The sequence below is a fragment of the Conger conger genome, chromosome 4 (assembly GCF_963514075.1).
Source record: "Conger conger chromosome 4, fConCon1.1, whole genome shotgun sequence".
Classification (NCBI taxonomy): domain Eukaryota; kingdom Metazoa; phylum Chordata; class Actinopteri; order Anguilliformes; family Congridae; genus Conger; species Conger conger.
Window position 1 is genome coordinate 36,468,875 of NC_083763.1, and position 15,938 is coordinate 36,484,812.

At 38.7% G+C, this 15,938-nt stretch overlaps 1 protein-coding gene across 4 annotated transcripts; it reads left to right on the forward strand.

Moving 5' to 3' along the window:
* Positions 1 to 693: 693 nt before the first annotated feature.
* Positions 694 to 14,575, forward strand: riok3 (RIO kinase 3 (yeast)). Of its 4 annotated transcripts, none has more exons than XM_061238769.1 (13): positions 694 to 1,073; positions 2,503 to 2,618; positions 3,535 to 3,677; positions 4,873 to 4,977; positions 5,081 to 5,190; positions 7,072 to 7,215; positions 9,259 to 9,386; positions 9,831 to 10,013; positions 10,565 to 10,724; positions 11,198 to 11,278; positions 11,492 to 11,581; positions 13,290 to 13,397; positions 13,814 to 14,575. In XM_061238769.1, the coding sequence occupies exons 1-13, from the start codon at positions 1,038 to 1,040 to the stop codon at positions 13,922 to 13,924; spliced, it is 1,515 nt and encodes a 504-aa protein (XP_061094753.1). In that variant the 5' UTR covers positions 694 to 1,037; the 3' UTR covers positions 13,925 to 14,575. The 4 variants fall into 4 exon arrangements, with proteins under 4 accessions (XP_061094753.1, XP_061094754.1, XP_061094756.1 ...); XM_061238770.1 differs by having other exon boundaries at positions 5,081 to 5,151; XM_061238772.1 differs by lacking the exon at positions 694 to 1,073 and adding an exon at positions 1,650 to 1,769.
* Positions 14,576 to 15,938: the final 1,363 nt, after the last annotated feature.

Below are 15,938 nucleotides of genomic sequence, written 5' to 3' on the forward strand. Positions count from 1 at the left end.
ACCCCCTTTCATTTTGAAACAATTTATAGTTTTTGAGTTATCAGCTATGCAAATGAGCTGGGTGGCAATTGACAGTCTATGGCAACGTATGGCCACCCCACACTAGAAACACAGCAACAATTGCTCGGAACAGGATTTGCAGAAAGGACTGTTTAATATTAAAGATATGGGTCCAGCTAACAAATGTATACCCCCTTTCATTTTGAAACAATTCATAGTTTTTGAGTTATCAGCTATGCAAATGAGCTGCTTGTGAATTGACAGTCTATGGCAACGTATGGCCTCCCCACACTAGAAACACAGCAACAATTGCTCGGAACAAGATTTTGCAGAAAGGACTGTTTCATATTAAAGATATGGGTCCAGCTAACAAATGTATACCCCCTTTCATTTTGAAACAATTTCTAGTTTTTGAGTTATGAGCTATGCAAATGAGCTGGGTGGCAACTGACAGTCTATGGCAATGCATGCCCATACCACACCTGACAGACAGCAACAACAGGTGGCAAACAGTTTTTATTGAAATTTATGCACAATTGTATATTCTCTGCAAATACATCACAATCATATCCAACTGTATTAATTTAACAATTAAAATTGACAAAATTACAGTTCATAAATAATTTTATTCACCGAACTTTTATTTTGATAAATGCGAACCGGAAGTCTCCAATTGTGGCCAGCAACATTTGCCAACTTCACGCAGCTAGTGGTTACTAGGCACAACGTTAGCTAGCTAGTTAGCTATTTGTATTATTTGCCTTTGGCATAATCTCTAGAGATTTCCTAATTTTATCACATTTTATTATAGCTATATATTTTGTCTCACACTTATCACCAAGTGTTTGAAAAAACGTATTTAAAAAAGAAGTTTATTCGTTCTGACAATCTTCAAGAAACGTTTCTAGCTAGTTAGTGCAAGTAAAGTTAGCGTCAACTGTAAGCCAGCGACGGCACTTGGTTATTGTTGAGTTAATTAGCTATATAGCTCACTTTATTTGTCAGTAACGTACAAGGCGATTTTGTCAGTTTCAACCATGGATCAAGTTGGAATCGCTGCCAAAGAAACAAAGGTAACGTTAATGTACTGTTTAGCTATCTATATTTTCTATTTAGTCCAACATAGGGCCTAGCTAGCCAAGTTACTAGGACGTACTAGTAGTACGTACAGTGGTTCCCAAACTCGGTCATGGAGTACCCCTGTGTATGCTGGTTTTCGTTCCTTCCACAATTGTAATCCAATTTTAAACAATCCAATCCAATTTATTTTGTATTAATTAGGTGCTTTTAATGTTTAGAGGGAGTTAACCTTCGTAAATTTTGTCAGATAGCTTACGTTATGAAGAATAAGATCCCCGTGTTCATATTGTGCTTATCATGCTATATTCCAAACAATGCATACATCTTACATAATGATAGCATAAAAAGTGGTAAATTATTTTTAACTGATCAAATTTAAGACGTTAATCAGTAGGCTCCTAATTGGTGAATGTGTTGACAGCTGGCCACCAAACCTAACCATTTGGAAGATAATGAAGAATTCAAAGGCAAAGCAAGCGATAACAAGGCAAACCTGCACTGTGTTGATACATTCAAGGAAATAAATGACAAATGAAATTAAACACATGTTCAACTAAGTTACCCAATTATGAACCGATCAGTTAACCTCACTCTTAACAGCATCGAATACGGGTTTGGGAACCACTGACGTAGTTAACTTACATTCTTTGGTTACGTAACGTGTCGTTAGTCGAGCTAGTTAACGTTAGGTAAGGTAAAGTCACCAACCCAAAGTTAGCTCGCTTGATTTTCACTTTCAATTAATTTTAGTCAGCCAACATAGTTTGCTTCCTCATATAACTTTGCTGCCCTTAACTGGCAAGTTGTATGGCTGTGAACCTTGCACTCATATGTTGACGTTTCACTGCCTCCGGTAAGGTATCTAGCTAGCTACGGTTACGATTCTGTCGCGACGCTAACTGCCTGCTCGCTAACTTTTCGCTAACTCGCAATTTAATTGCTGACGTTAGTACAGGTAACTTTAGTCTATCTTAGCCGGCAGCATGTGACAAATAAAATAATTAACTAAAAACAAAATAAAATGATGAATAAAACTGCGAGAGATCCGAAAGAAAGTAGAAAATGGATAAAGCTGCAGGTGCTCACAGAGGCATGTCAGGGAATTATTAAAATAAGTGACTGTAGATCAATGACTATAATGGTATACGCTTTTAATTGATGCACAGTAGACTAACTTGAAGTAGTTAGCTGAAATCGCATGACTCTGTTCTGAAAAAGTGGAACAGTGGCAAGTGGAAGGTCGCAAAACCTGACTAATTAATCTAGCAGCTACCAATACTTCATATTGGTTCAGTGCTTTAATATTTTTTTAAGCAAAGCATAAGAAATCCACTTCACTGGGGCTATTGCATTAGCGAAGATGCTTACTTTTTTAAAGCCTAATAAAATGAAAACTGTCACGTACGTGTGTTTCTTCTTCAGAGTCCTTGGGGCGCACCTAACCAAGTGGGGGCACCCTGTTCCCTGTCTGATGTCATGAGTGAGGAGCTGGCCAAGCAGCTGGACCAAGAGTGCAGCTCCTTCCCCACATGCCCCAAGTCAGTTGAAATGACACATTCCATTTGCCTCACAATTTTATGATTTAATTTTCACTTTATTAGTATGCCCATAATTTCCCAATGGTGTATATACTGTGTCATAGGAAGGGAAAAAAATGGGAACAAGATTTAATACTTTGTCTCACACCATACTGTAGGTGGGCAGGTAACTCAAAGGCAGTGCAAGTTGCAGTGAAAATGCGTTACCGTCCGTGTGTAAGAGAATTCAGTATAACTTCAGGTCATCAATGAACCGACCGTGGGCACATTATTGAAGCAACAACTAAAAAGCTTTTTAGTTAATGACCTAATTTGTTAGGCTTGAATAAAACAACACAGCAAAAACTGTTCTTGAGATTTTATAGCAAAAAAGGTTGACGTTTTAAAACAGTGTATTTTGCTATGCCTACGTCCAAATAGAGGACTTCCTTTGGAGGAGTTCCAAGGAATCTCTCATCTGAGTGAATATTTCTGAGGAAGACAGTGAAAACACAGTTGACAACACAATAGAGGGCATTTTCAGTGACATGGTCCCATTTTATATTGGTGAGCATCTAAATACATTCTACATTTTTTATTATTATTCCGTATGCTTATAAACAATAAATAAGTATGATTTTGAATTGTGACTGGCATGTGAAATTCTGGAATGCGTTTGACTTGTTGATGGGGGTTTGGTATTTAACAAAAAAAATCAATCAATGGACCTTAATGAATGTATACAAGATAGTATTATTGTGATTACTTATTTTTTAGGATCTTCTCGACCTGTTGCCATCTGAGGATAGCTGAAAGCGTAAACTATGTGTTGCATAGTTTTTATCCTGAAAGTGTTAATTCATTGAAATGCACTGCTAGTCCAGCTAATTAATTCTAATGCATAAATTAATGTTTGTAATATTTCCTGTGGTTGCAGTGTGAGCGAGACTCTCTTTATGGGCGAGGATGCAGATACCGCCAGTGACCTGATGCTTGCACAGATGTTGCAGATGGAGTTCGACCGAGAGTTTGACACACAGTTACGTAGAGAGGAGAAGAAATTCAATGGGGACAGTAAAGGTGAGATTGCAAATATTTTCTCACATGGAAAGATTGTGACTTGAAGTCACGTAATTCATGAATAACCTTTCTTCATTCTGGGGGTAGGGGCAGTCTGTAGCCTAGTGGCTAAGGTACATGCCTGGGACCTGGAAGGTTGGTGGTTCAGCTGTTGGGCAAGGCCCCACATTGCTCCAGGGGCGAATGTCCCCTGCTTAGTCTAATCAACTGTCAACTAAATGACAAATTCTTTTCATGAATGTTCACCTTTATATTATTCTAAATAAATATGACTTTAATACTTATACTGGAACTAGGAAAAAAGGACTTTGTTTGTTTCAGTATACTCTTAATGAGAATTGCCGCAGTGGCGCATGGTTAAGGCACTTTGGTTCAGTTCAGTTGCACACTGAGTGCCGGAGTTTCTGTCCTGGTCCAGATTTGAGTATGATCAGAACATGAGGTAACTGCAAAACTGGGCTGCCGCTCTGAGGGTAGGTGGAGGGCCACTGCAGGGAGGATTGCAGCATACAAGTGCCCTGGAAATCACAGTCCAGGGCTCAAGATGATGCGGCTTGACGAAGACCTGTCAATCAACCTTTTGGCTGCCGGGGGGCAGGGTTGTAGCAGTGTTTCTTCAGCAGTACATGATTGATTGAAAATAAACCTGGCACAATGGGAAAAAAAAAAAAAAAATTAAGGGCAACAGAAAAATACAAACCGTAAAATAGTAATATAAATTTGAAAGTAAAGTTTTAACTAAGTATCAGGAATATTCCTACAGTATGATTGTATTTATGCAATTTATATCTGTATGAGATGACAGTATCATAAAACATTGTCATACCTTCACAGCAATATCATTACCCACGTGAATGGTACTGCGATTATACCTGTAGTGGACTGTTATGACTGTTTCATTCAGGCTATGTGGTAAGCAAATTTTAACCACATTTTATATTTAAATAATGAGGCAAAAACATGGGATCTGTAGACAGTATTATGTGTATTGCAGGTCGTGGGTGGAAAATCCTGGCCTGTGGCAGCTCAGAGGGACAGAGCAGTGTTGATTCTTTCTTGACCGGGACAAAATGTGTACAGGCATATAGCCAGTGTACAGCTACTGGTCCTCTTTAATGTTAGTAGCATGGAAGGGATGCAATTCTGTCCCATATCAGTTTAGAGGATTGATAAACCCCTCTTCTCTGTATTGCAGTGTCAATCTCTTTTGAGAATTATCGGATGGTCCACCCCTTTGACAGCGACTGTTCTGAGGATGAAGTGGATTGGCAGGACACTCGCCATGACCCCTACCGCGCTGGTAATGGAACCATCAGAGAAACTGCACGCTATTTTATATGTTTGAAACAATGTTGGAAATGTGTATATATATATATTTTTAATTTTTATGTTTGGTCACCCAGATAAGCCCATGACTGCTCCACGGAAGGGATTTGTTGGAAAAGGAAAGAACATCACTACCAAGCACGATGAGGTGGTGTGCGGCAGGAAAAACACGGCGCGCATGGAGAATGTGAGCTTGATTCGCCAACGCACATGATTTAATCAGCTGATGCTATCCACTGTTTGGCACCCTGGCTGACTGAATAATTGCAATACATGAGATTTTGCTGCTTTTTATGTTTTCCTGGCATTTCTTCTGTATCATATTCTTTCTAGTCTTCTGCCACCGGTACTGCCATCAATTTTCTCCATTGGGTAATATCTATTTGCAGTGCCCTCCACAATGTTTTGGACAAATGTTTTTATATCTAATCTTGATTCTAGGTTTTTGAATGCTTTTTGAGTTATTGAAGTATATCAACATGAGGAATGGAGTTGGCAAAGTCAAAGTCAAGGACGCCATTATGAGGCTGAATTGCGGGAACCTAAGGCAGTTAATGAGTTAAAATGTTATAGCTGTTCTTTATAATGGCTGTGCTATTGAACAATTTGTTCATTACCTATGATACACACTCAGTGAGCACTTTATTAGGCATTTATTAGACTTATTTATTTGTCTTATTTGTCTTCTGCTGCTGAAGCCTATCCACTTAGAGGTTTGACATGTTGTGTTTTAGTTGGCTAGGTAAGCAGTATTTGGATAGCTAAGTTTGGTCACTTTTGCTTTGTTGTTTGTTTGTTTATTTGTTTGTTCGTTTAAAAAAAAAAAAGAAAAAAAAAAGGCCCTGGTCCTTATCTTTGTTGTACAGATAGCAGTTGAAATTGTACTTCCCTCTAGGGTCTTTCAGCGCACTTATCCCTGGTTATGGGTATCACTCTGGATAAGAGCTTCTGCCAAATGCCATTAATGTAATGTAATGTGTGTTCAGAGATGCTCTTCTGCATACCACTGTTGTAATGTGTGGTTATTTGCGTTACTGTCATCTTCCTGTCAGCTTTGACCTGTCTGGCCCTTCTCCTCTGACCTCTCATTAAGAAGGCGTTTCTGCCTGCAGAACTGCTGTTCACTGGATGTTTTTAGTTTGCTGTTCATTGTCTGCAAACTTTGGAGACTGTTGTGCATGAAAATCCCAGGTGATCGGCAGTTTCTGAGATACTCAAGCCAACTCAAGTCTGGCACCAGCAATCATTCCGCGGTCAAAAACATTTAAATCACATTTCCTTCCTATTCTGACATTTGGTCTGAAAAACGGCTGAACCTCTTGACCATGTCTGCATACTTGCATGCATTTAATTGCTGCCACATGATTGGCTGTTTAAATATTTGCATTAACAAGCTGGTGTACAGGTCTACCTAAATCACTGAGTGCATAACAGTAACACATTTAAGCATGGGTGTAGCGGAGGGTAAAGGCATGTAAACACTATTTACCCATCTCTTTATTTCAGAAATAGTTTACGCACCTCTCCCGGAAGGTTTATGCATTGTTGCAAGTGTTGATACTTTTCAATTCCCTTTTGTACCTCTCTTTTGCTTCTCACTGCTTGCTCGAATTAAGTCTCTACTCTAAATCCATGATAGTGTTCTGAGCAAAGATGTGCTCCTATCCATCAGTGTGTAAGCCGTTTCAGAGGTCTGTGTGTTTGTCAAGCGATGATGTATTTCATTCTCTGAAGCAGTTATTTTGAAAAATTAAGGAATGCTTTTCAGTTTAAAAGCAGCCTTTGTTACTTTGAGAAGATGGTTACAAGTTATGTGGCAAATTAAGTGGCAAGTGCATTAGCTGGCTAAGTGACAAGTGAAAATGTGAAGAGCTTCACAGAGTATGTTATTTTCAAGCCCAATTACACTTTGGTCTTTGAGGTGAGCAAATATTTTAATTAAAAAATTGGACACATTAGTGTAATTTTGATAGCCACTAGTCATTTGATCATTAGTTAGATAGTTAGATTATATTTGTACTGGCATAAGATCAAGTTTGTATTTTTACTGTCTCCTTCACTCCCCCAGTTTGCTCCTGAGGTTCAGGTGGGCGATGGCATCGGGATGGACCTGAAGTTATCAAATCAGGTCTACAACGCCTTAAAACAACATTGCTATAGCGAGCAGCGCCGCAGTGCCCGTGTGCACGAGAAGAAGGAGCACTCCACCGCGGTAAGCAGTACAAAGAGTGAGAGGAAGCTGTTGGTCAAGCCTAACTTTTAATCCTCAGCCCAACAATTTTGCTTCTGAACCTGATCATACATCAAGATGCATAGATTCTTGAGGTGACAGCAGATGCAGCCTAACCCAAATGTTGTTATTACATTACATTAATTACATTAATGCTCTTATCCAGAGCAACTTACAGTTGATTAGACTAAGGAGGAGACAATCCTCCCCTGGAGCAATGTAGGATTAAGGGCCTTGCTCAAGGGCACGGCTGTGCGGATCTTATTGTGGCTACCCCTGGGATCGATCCCACTCATGTACCTGAACCACTACGCTACAGACCGCCCACAATCTACTCCCAAAGATTACTCCCATAATCTTTAACATAATGGCCTTCACTTAGATTTTGTCATTTAAAAAAAATAAAAATTTTAAAAAATAACAATTTCAATGACCATGTCAGCTGTTTTGATAGGCTTGTGGTCATTTTAAGCAAATCATTTCATGATTTAACAGGGAAAACGCATAAAGAAATGTTAAAAAATACAAAATCAGGATAACAAATTATAGGTAAGCAGCATTATGGGGTTATTATTGTCTCTTAAATTATTAAATATATGTAAGCTACACAAATAAAATTAGATTTACCAACATTTTGCTTAACTTGCAAAATAATTAATAATTGTTTCACAAATAGCCCTATGTTGGCTGTTGCACTCCGCCACCAAATGTAATAAAACCGAATGAGATTTTCCAATATTTCTCTTAACTAAAAAAATATTTGGTTAACAAATTAGAATAATTGTTTCAGGAATAGGCCTATGTTGCTGCACTCAATCTCCACTGAACAGAAAAACGTAATGAAACATTTGAATTTTTGACGCGCATTATTACTGTAGCCCCTTAAATGCCACTTGGAATAATGCAGACGCTTCCTTCCCTCAATTCAGTAGGGTAGGAGAGAGGCTCAATTGTAAAATGTTTCACTTCTGTGAAATGTGACTTCAGAGAGTGTGCACTGTTCTGCTGCAATAAGTCACATTATGTTTGAGGTGATCATAAACGGTTCCTATAAAATTTTAATTTACAATTTGCATGTGGTACAAGTGCAGATCTGAGCTTTTATTAAAGGTTATTTTTATAGACTACATTTTGGTTTCACCAGGTTAATTATGATTAAAAATGCTTTAAACTGTATTAAATTGTCTATAAACACTTAGTATTGAATTATATGATATGTGTACTTTTATAAGCAGGGGGATTGCAATTGCAGTGAATTACATTCAAGTCTAATTTTGAAATGAAAATGAAAATCTTGTAAGCTCTTTGTTTTGTACATGGTACTGCATGTGGTGAAACTTATGTAAAAATAGATCCCATGCATTTTGAAATATGGTGGGTTGTACAAGGTCCTGTTAAAATAGATGTGATCATGAACGCCAGTACCTACCATGATATTTATGCACATAGTCAGTGGTGAAGGTTTCAAACAAATTCCTTGAGCCAGGGCTCCCAAACGTGACACTGTAATGCACAGCATAACAAGCAAGTACAACACAACTAAAGTTTTGAAGAAACATTTGAAGTTGTACAGCAGTCCACTTTACCTCTAACCAGATGGAGGGTTACATGAGTCACTGCACACTTCATTTCTGGAGATTGGCGACTACATTAATTCGTGTTTGAAACAAAACTGTTGGAGGTGAGCCACACAGCTGCTAACATTGCAGTGTCACTCTGAAGTAATGGAGGAATTTGAGATTCCTGCAGAAAAGTGAGTCGCAGTCGTACACAATGCCCTTAATATGGTGATATTAATGCGCTCAACTGCTGTCTGATAACCTGTCCTGGGGTAATGTGCGGGGCACACATTACAGTTTTGCTTAAATGTGGCTCTGAAACAAGATCCAATCTGTCGAAACAGTGCTGTGGGCAGACGCCTTGTTGGGCATTTCAAAAGTGCCAAAGCTACAGCAGCTATTACTGAGAAAAAAAACAAAAAACATCAGGAAGTGGCTTTTTAGGCTATTTAATTTATTTCTTTAGGAACAAGCAGTGGATCCCAAGACCCGTCTGCTCATGTACAAGATGGTGAATGCTGGAATTCTGGAGAATATCAATGGCTGTATTAGCACAGGGAAGGAGTCGGTGGTCTTCCATGCCGATGGAGGAAGGTGAGAGATCTGCTATTTTTAGTTGCTCTGAATTCTATTATAAAGATTTAAGTTTAAAACAAGCATTTAGTTGGAAGGTCATTGTGCGAGTATAGTGTCAATTTAAAAGTAGTTAATATTACACCTGATTAGTTTGTATATTCAATGATAATGGTTATGAGGTACTGAAAAGCATGAGATTTGTAAAGTGCTTTGGATTAAAGTGCTATATAAATGCAGTACATTTACCATTGAACCTTTTCAGTCCCAAGCCTAATATGAAGTTGCTCTGCCCAAATCCCAAGTTTTGGTTTTAATAGGGGCTCAAAACAATAGTATAGCAGTCATTTTGATTGATTCAGAAGGTATGTTCAAGATGGCACTCTTGGGACTTAGAGTTAAAGCTATTTTAAATTGTGTGCATTTTACGCGATCTCACTCAGTGTTCCACTTCTCTTCTGGCAGTATGGAGGACAAGGCTGTCCCTGAAGAGTGTGTTCTTAAGGTGTTCAAGACAACCCTGAATGAATTCAAGAACCGAGACAAGTACATCAAGGATGACTACCGCTTCAAGGACCGCTTCAGCAAGTTGAACCCACGCAAGGTCATTCGCATGTGGGCCGAGAAGGAGATGCACAACCTGGCCAGGTGAGAGACATGCTAGAAGATCATCTATATTCACCTGTCCCATCTAGTCTGTGGGTCTTTTATTCATACTGTAGTTAGGATAGAAAGGGGAAAGGACAATATGCAGCAGTGTGTGTTGTGGGCTCATTTTTATTGATCAACGTTGTGACTGCATACAGAAGTAGAACAATGAATTCTGAAGGCGACGGAAATATTTTATCTGCTCAAAGCAAACCTCTAAGTGGATAGGCAACAGCAGCAGAAGACTTGTGTCTAAAAAATAAGTAAATATAAATTCCTAAAAAAGTGCTCACTGAGTGTATTAAAAAAATATATATATATATATATATAAATGTGATTCTCCGGTAAGCTGCAGTGCTGATGTAGGTTTAGTTCCAGTTTGTTGAGTGATGTTTTTTTGGGGTTTTTTTTTTTAGGAGAAAACCAAATTAAGATTTTATTTTAACTTCATGTCACGTTTTCTTCTCTGCAAGGGGACCTGAACATCAGTAAGTAGTAAGTCTGTGTGAAGAAATGTATGACCAAACTGATTGTTTGATATTCCTGCTCAGGATGAAGAATGCAGGAATTCTTTGCCCTGAGGTGGTCATTCTGAAGAAGCACATCTTGGTGATGTCTTTTATTGGCCAGAACCATGTGCCAGCACCTAAACTGAAGGAGGTCAAGCTGGGCAGTGAGGATATGAAGGGCGCCTACTACCAGGTGCTACATGTAAGTACCTTCAACATAGTAATTCATTAGTGAGTAAGTATCTCAGTTCAGTATTAAATTGATATTGAATTGGAATGAAATGAATGCACCTCCAGTGCAGTCCATAATTTTTTGCTCTGTACTCCAGCAAACAAACTTGAATTAAAACAATCACTGTGCTGACTGCTTTAGTTTGAGGCTTTTTACATCTATATTGGGTAAACCATGTAGGAATTACAGCCCTTTTTATGCATAGTCTTATGTATAAAAATGCAGACACGTGTGTCTGGAAAGGAAAGGAAAGGAAAGCTATAGCTATAACTAATGTTACTTTTTCACATTGTATGGGTGTTTGTCTAAAGATAGAAAACCATTCAGTGTGACATATGCAATAATAGAAGAAATCTGGAAGGGTGTACTTTTTCACTGCAGTGTAGATACTGTATGTTTCTTTCCGTCTGATATGAACCCTTTGTGTGTGTGTTTTTTCCTAGATGATGCAGCAGTTATATCAAGAATGTAACCTTGTTCATGCTGACCTTAGTGAGTACAACATGCTGTGGCATGAGGGGAAGGTAGGACTCTGTTTACGACATTGATCTAGTTTAGGATTAAAAAATTGCCATGGTAATTTGGTAATTGCCATGCTAGAGGAAGTAAATTGACTGTTTCTTCTTTGGTGCAAGCTCAATCCTTTGAAATGGTTGCTAAAAACTTGGTGCATGAAGTGTAGTTTCTGCCTCGAAATGATAATACCACATGCATATGATTGCTGCAATCTGTTGCAGGTGTGGGTTATTGATGTGAGTCAGTCGGTGGAACCTACCCACCCCCATGGACTGGAGTTCCTGTTCCGAGACTGCAGGAATGTGTCTACGGTATGAATCCTCTCAGCCCGCAACCGCAAGTGCGGAATATATTTAATGGATTCCTAATCATATTTCATGATTTTGAGTACTAGACATGAAACATAAGTATTTAAGTTGTACTTTAAAATGATACATTTTAATGATTTCAAAAACGTCCATGAGTATTATTTTTATACATACCATGTTTTTAATTCTGATTAAAGGGAACAAGGATTGTACATATTAATCACAAAAAACATTTTAAGTGAAATGTTTGCATTTGCTGAAAGCCTCAAAAGACAGGATATTAAATCAGCCCTAACACTAATCTCAGCCTGCTGTGATTAATGTCCTTAGTTTTTACACCAGGAGGTTCAATTAATACCTTTATAAAACCCTTGGCTGAGAACTTGCGTTAAAGAATGTATTCGGCCCACTAGCTAACTAAAGAAAATCCCATTTCTTATACACTGATGTCATCTACTGGCAAAAAGTGGTATTTTGCCATTCATTGATAGTAAATTAGGGCGCCACGGATTGTGCAGTGGGTAGCACTGCGGCCTCACAGCAAGGAGGTCCTGGGTTCGAATCCCGGTCAGCCTCTGTGTGTGGAGTTTGCATGTTCTCCCCGTGTTCGCGTGGGTTTCCTCCGGGTACTCCGGTTTCCTCCCACAGTCCAAAGACATGCAGGTTAGGCTGATTGGAGAATCTAAATTGCCCGTGGGTATGAGTGTGTGAGTGAATGGTGCATGTGCCCTGCGATGGACAGGCAACCTGTCCGGGGTGTATTCCTGCCTTTCGCCCAATGTATGCTGGGATAGGCTCCAGCCCCCCTGCGACCCTGTTCAGGATAAGCGGGTTAAGATAATGAATGAATGATAGTAAATTCTTGGTTGAGTTCTCTCAATTGAAGGTTTTGTTTTTATAGCTAGTATGCAAAACCGATGTGTGATTTAAAAGTATAGTTGGCATAATTGTTTTCCACTTTAACGATAATTCTGCTGTATGAAATGCAATTCTTCAGTCAAATCTTAAGGAGTAGCCAGTTGTTTGCCATCAACATGGTATTTGCATATTACCCTGTTCGCGATATTGCATGTTCTCCAATTTCATGCGTAATGAAATATCCCATATCAGTCAGTCCGCTCGCTAGTGAGGTAGATCGCAAACTACTTTTAAAAGTGTAACTATAGGCTACCTAGTTAATTAGTTGACTTTAGCTAACACTGTCACTGCCATATTTCAGTGCTGGCTGGTTAGCCAAGTCACTTTGTTGGAGTTCATGACTAGCCTAATAAACTAATGTAGCAGGTGATTTAGCCGTTTATGTACGCTGACCTAGCTGGTCTCTCTTTGGTCACCCTTGCTTTACTGTATCTGACACAAATTGAGCTGAACATAATGGTCCATGTAGACTGTCACATTAGCACTGATGTTAGCATAGTGTCTCGTTAAGTCTATGGAACCCATGAATTTGCTTGTTTTTAACATCTATGAAGAACCACCTAGTCATACGAATAAGCATCTACAGTAAACATCTATACAACCATTCACAGTTAATAAATACAGTTCTTGGTTAAAAAGATAACTGGTGTCTTTTTGTGTGACTAGTAATTTGCTTACTACTCCATAACATATTCTGCTTTGGTTGGACAGTTGACCATGAACATCTAAACTTCTTTGAGATCTGATTTTTTTTCATGTCGTTTAAAATACTTTTTGCCTTTCTGATAAACAGTTCTTCCAGAAAGCTGGTGTAGCTGACACAATGAATGTTCATGATCTCTTCAACGCTGTGTCTGGCCTTCAGATCAATGCTGACAATGAGGCAGAGTTCCTCGCCCAGGTGAGATCAACTAGTTAATGGGTCTGTAGTGTATAGACCCTTTAATATGTTGACATTGGGATTTCCTCCAATATCTTGAGTAGGGTAGGATCAAAAGGTACCACGCAGGTGATATGGCCTGCACCTATGGCCGGTGTAGTTTAATAAACCCATTACGGTACATTGGTTTGGGGGTATCGGTGCAGGTTTGTCTATTAAGCAATGTTTATCTACATGTCATCTCTTGTTCTGTCATTGTCATAGATGTATTATTGATCTTTAAAGTTGTACAATTCTATACAACAAACTGAACTATCAAGAAGAGGATAAAAGTTTGAGTGGTCCTTTGTGCAAAATACAGTATGGATTGTAGACATGCCATTCATTGTGAGGCTTCTGCAGTTATTTGAGCAGTTGTATGATTATTTTCCTTGTAGATTGAAGCATTGGAGAGGATGAATGAAGACCATGTACAGCAGAGTGGAAAAAAGGCCATTGCCATCATGAGTGATGTCGGGCCACCTCTATTAAATAGCGATGATGATTAGCAATGCTGCAAAACCGTGCTCAGTCGCAAAGAGCTGATATTTGGAGTATGGGTTGAACAAAATGGGATAATGGCCCCTGCTGGTCACTAATCTCAGAGGAGGTGAGAATGCTAGAGGCCTCTGGCAGCTTTCATTTGCAAACTGCATAATAGCTGGTTGACTTGGAATCCTGATATGCTCTTAACCACTGGTGTAAATGGAGTTTGCTTGTGATTATTGCTTGAGGGGCATATTCTGCACAAATATGTTGCCTACTATTGTGTTTTTTGCAAAACAGAAATATCAATATCAGTGGCAAGACTTGGGAAATAGCTCTTGGTTATTTTTAACCATTTCTAAAACCGCTTTAAATGTTCAAGAAATGAATTTGTAATAACAGAATAAAGGATTGATTAAAATGATTGAAAATTGATTACTGTTGTTTGCAATGCTCAAAAAGATACTATTGCTGTGTTCAGGGTGAATTATTGCATACATGGCTTGTAGTTGCAGTTTTATGCTCTATGCAATGCTGCCGACAATGTAGATGAAGGTCATCGTGTGTTGTCTATCATGTTTACTCTGGGGTGCTGAAAGAAGAAAATTTGTTTTGAAATGAATGTGTTTGTTTTTTGTTTTTCTAAAAAGAAAATAAATCAAATTTCTTCACAACATTTCGTCAGTGCACATCACATTTCAGTGCTTGTGCTGAGTGTTCTTGAGCTTCATGTTCCTCTGATTGTGCATCTGAAACTTACAGTTCAAGAACTGTGTTAAGAAAATGGCATCGTTCATAATAAGAGATTTCTATTCTTTTCAGAGGAACACAGGACTTTAAGAGTTTAACAGGGCTTACATTTTTCAGGCATGGTGCTACATAACTTTCCCCCTAAAGTTAGTATATACAGGAAGAATTTAAGCTTGTGTAATATATCAATATAACATCCCTTCTTTTGTAACATGCAAGGTCTTAAAACGTCATAAAACGTTAAATGTCATAACATGTCTCTGTTTTTCTTCTGGATGTGTCCTGTCCAATCACGTTCATTCTTCAATTACCTATGGAGCGCAAGTTGGGAAGCTACTGTCAGTCCATCAGTCACCATGTCAGTCTTCGTGCTGTGCACAAAATTATCCACTGAAACATAGAAGCGAAGTTCATTCAAACTACGGAAGACACAAGCCTAATTGAGAGGAAAAATGAATGGAGATGGGCTTTGGTTGAAGAAAATGGTGGGGACGGGCAACCGCTTAACACTTGGTGCAAGAAACTCTGAAGTTCTTTCTGCACAGTATGTGACAGGAAACACAGCAGTAGCAATGCTTATCTGACAAGTTGAAAAAAGGAATGTTTTCCTTAAATGCTGATGAGTCTACAAGCCTGAACATGTCCTAGTTGGCCATTATGATGATGATCTTGGCAGGGTTATAACACAGCATCTAGCATATTCAGTGTTTATTGCAGTGGTTAACAAAATTAATAACTCCATAAAATACCTGCATAACTTATTTAGCTAATTATTAAACTAATTGTTGGTATTGCGAAACCATGACTTTCGCACATCTGTTTGTCTACTTTTTTTAGCGCCTATTGGGAGTATTTCAATTCATCAAATAAGCACACCAGCTACCCCAGCACTCCCAAAGAACACTTCATGCTTCCATCTGCTGACAAGCATTACATGAATGGCATTTGGCAGATGCTCTTATCCAGAGCGACGTACAATAAAGCGCAAAGTGCATACCCATAACCAGGGATAAGTGCACTGAAAGACCCTAGAGGGAAGTACAATTTAAACTGCTACCTGCACAACAAAGATAAGGACCAGGGCGTATTTGATCATCGTATTTTTATTATTTAAAAAAAATAAAATACATTTCATTGTAATACCGCAACACGCAAATGTATGAACAAATCACTTACCTAGCCAACATTGCTTACCACAGGTAAAGACAATTAAGGTATACAGGGAGGTAGGGAGAGGTGCAGCTTGATGAGGTGCATCTTCAGTCTGCACTTGAAGATGGCAAGAGA

Bases quoted from the DNA above. Each gene is read 5' to 3' on its own strand.
- riok3 (XM_061238769.1), top strand. From the start codon at position 1,038: ATGGATCAAGTTGGAATCGCTGCCAAAGAAACAAAG. The intron at 3,678-4,872 runs GTGAGATTGCAA...TCTGTATTGCAG, and splicing joins ATTCAATGGGGACAGTAAAG to TGTCAATCTCTTTTGAGAAT. The intron at 4,978-5,080 runs GTAATGGAACCA...TTGGTCACCCAG, and splicing joins CCATGACCCCTACCGCGCTG to ATAAGCCCATGACTGCTCCA.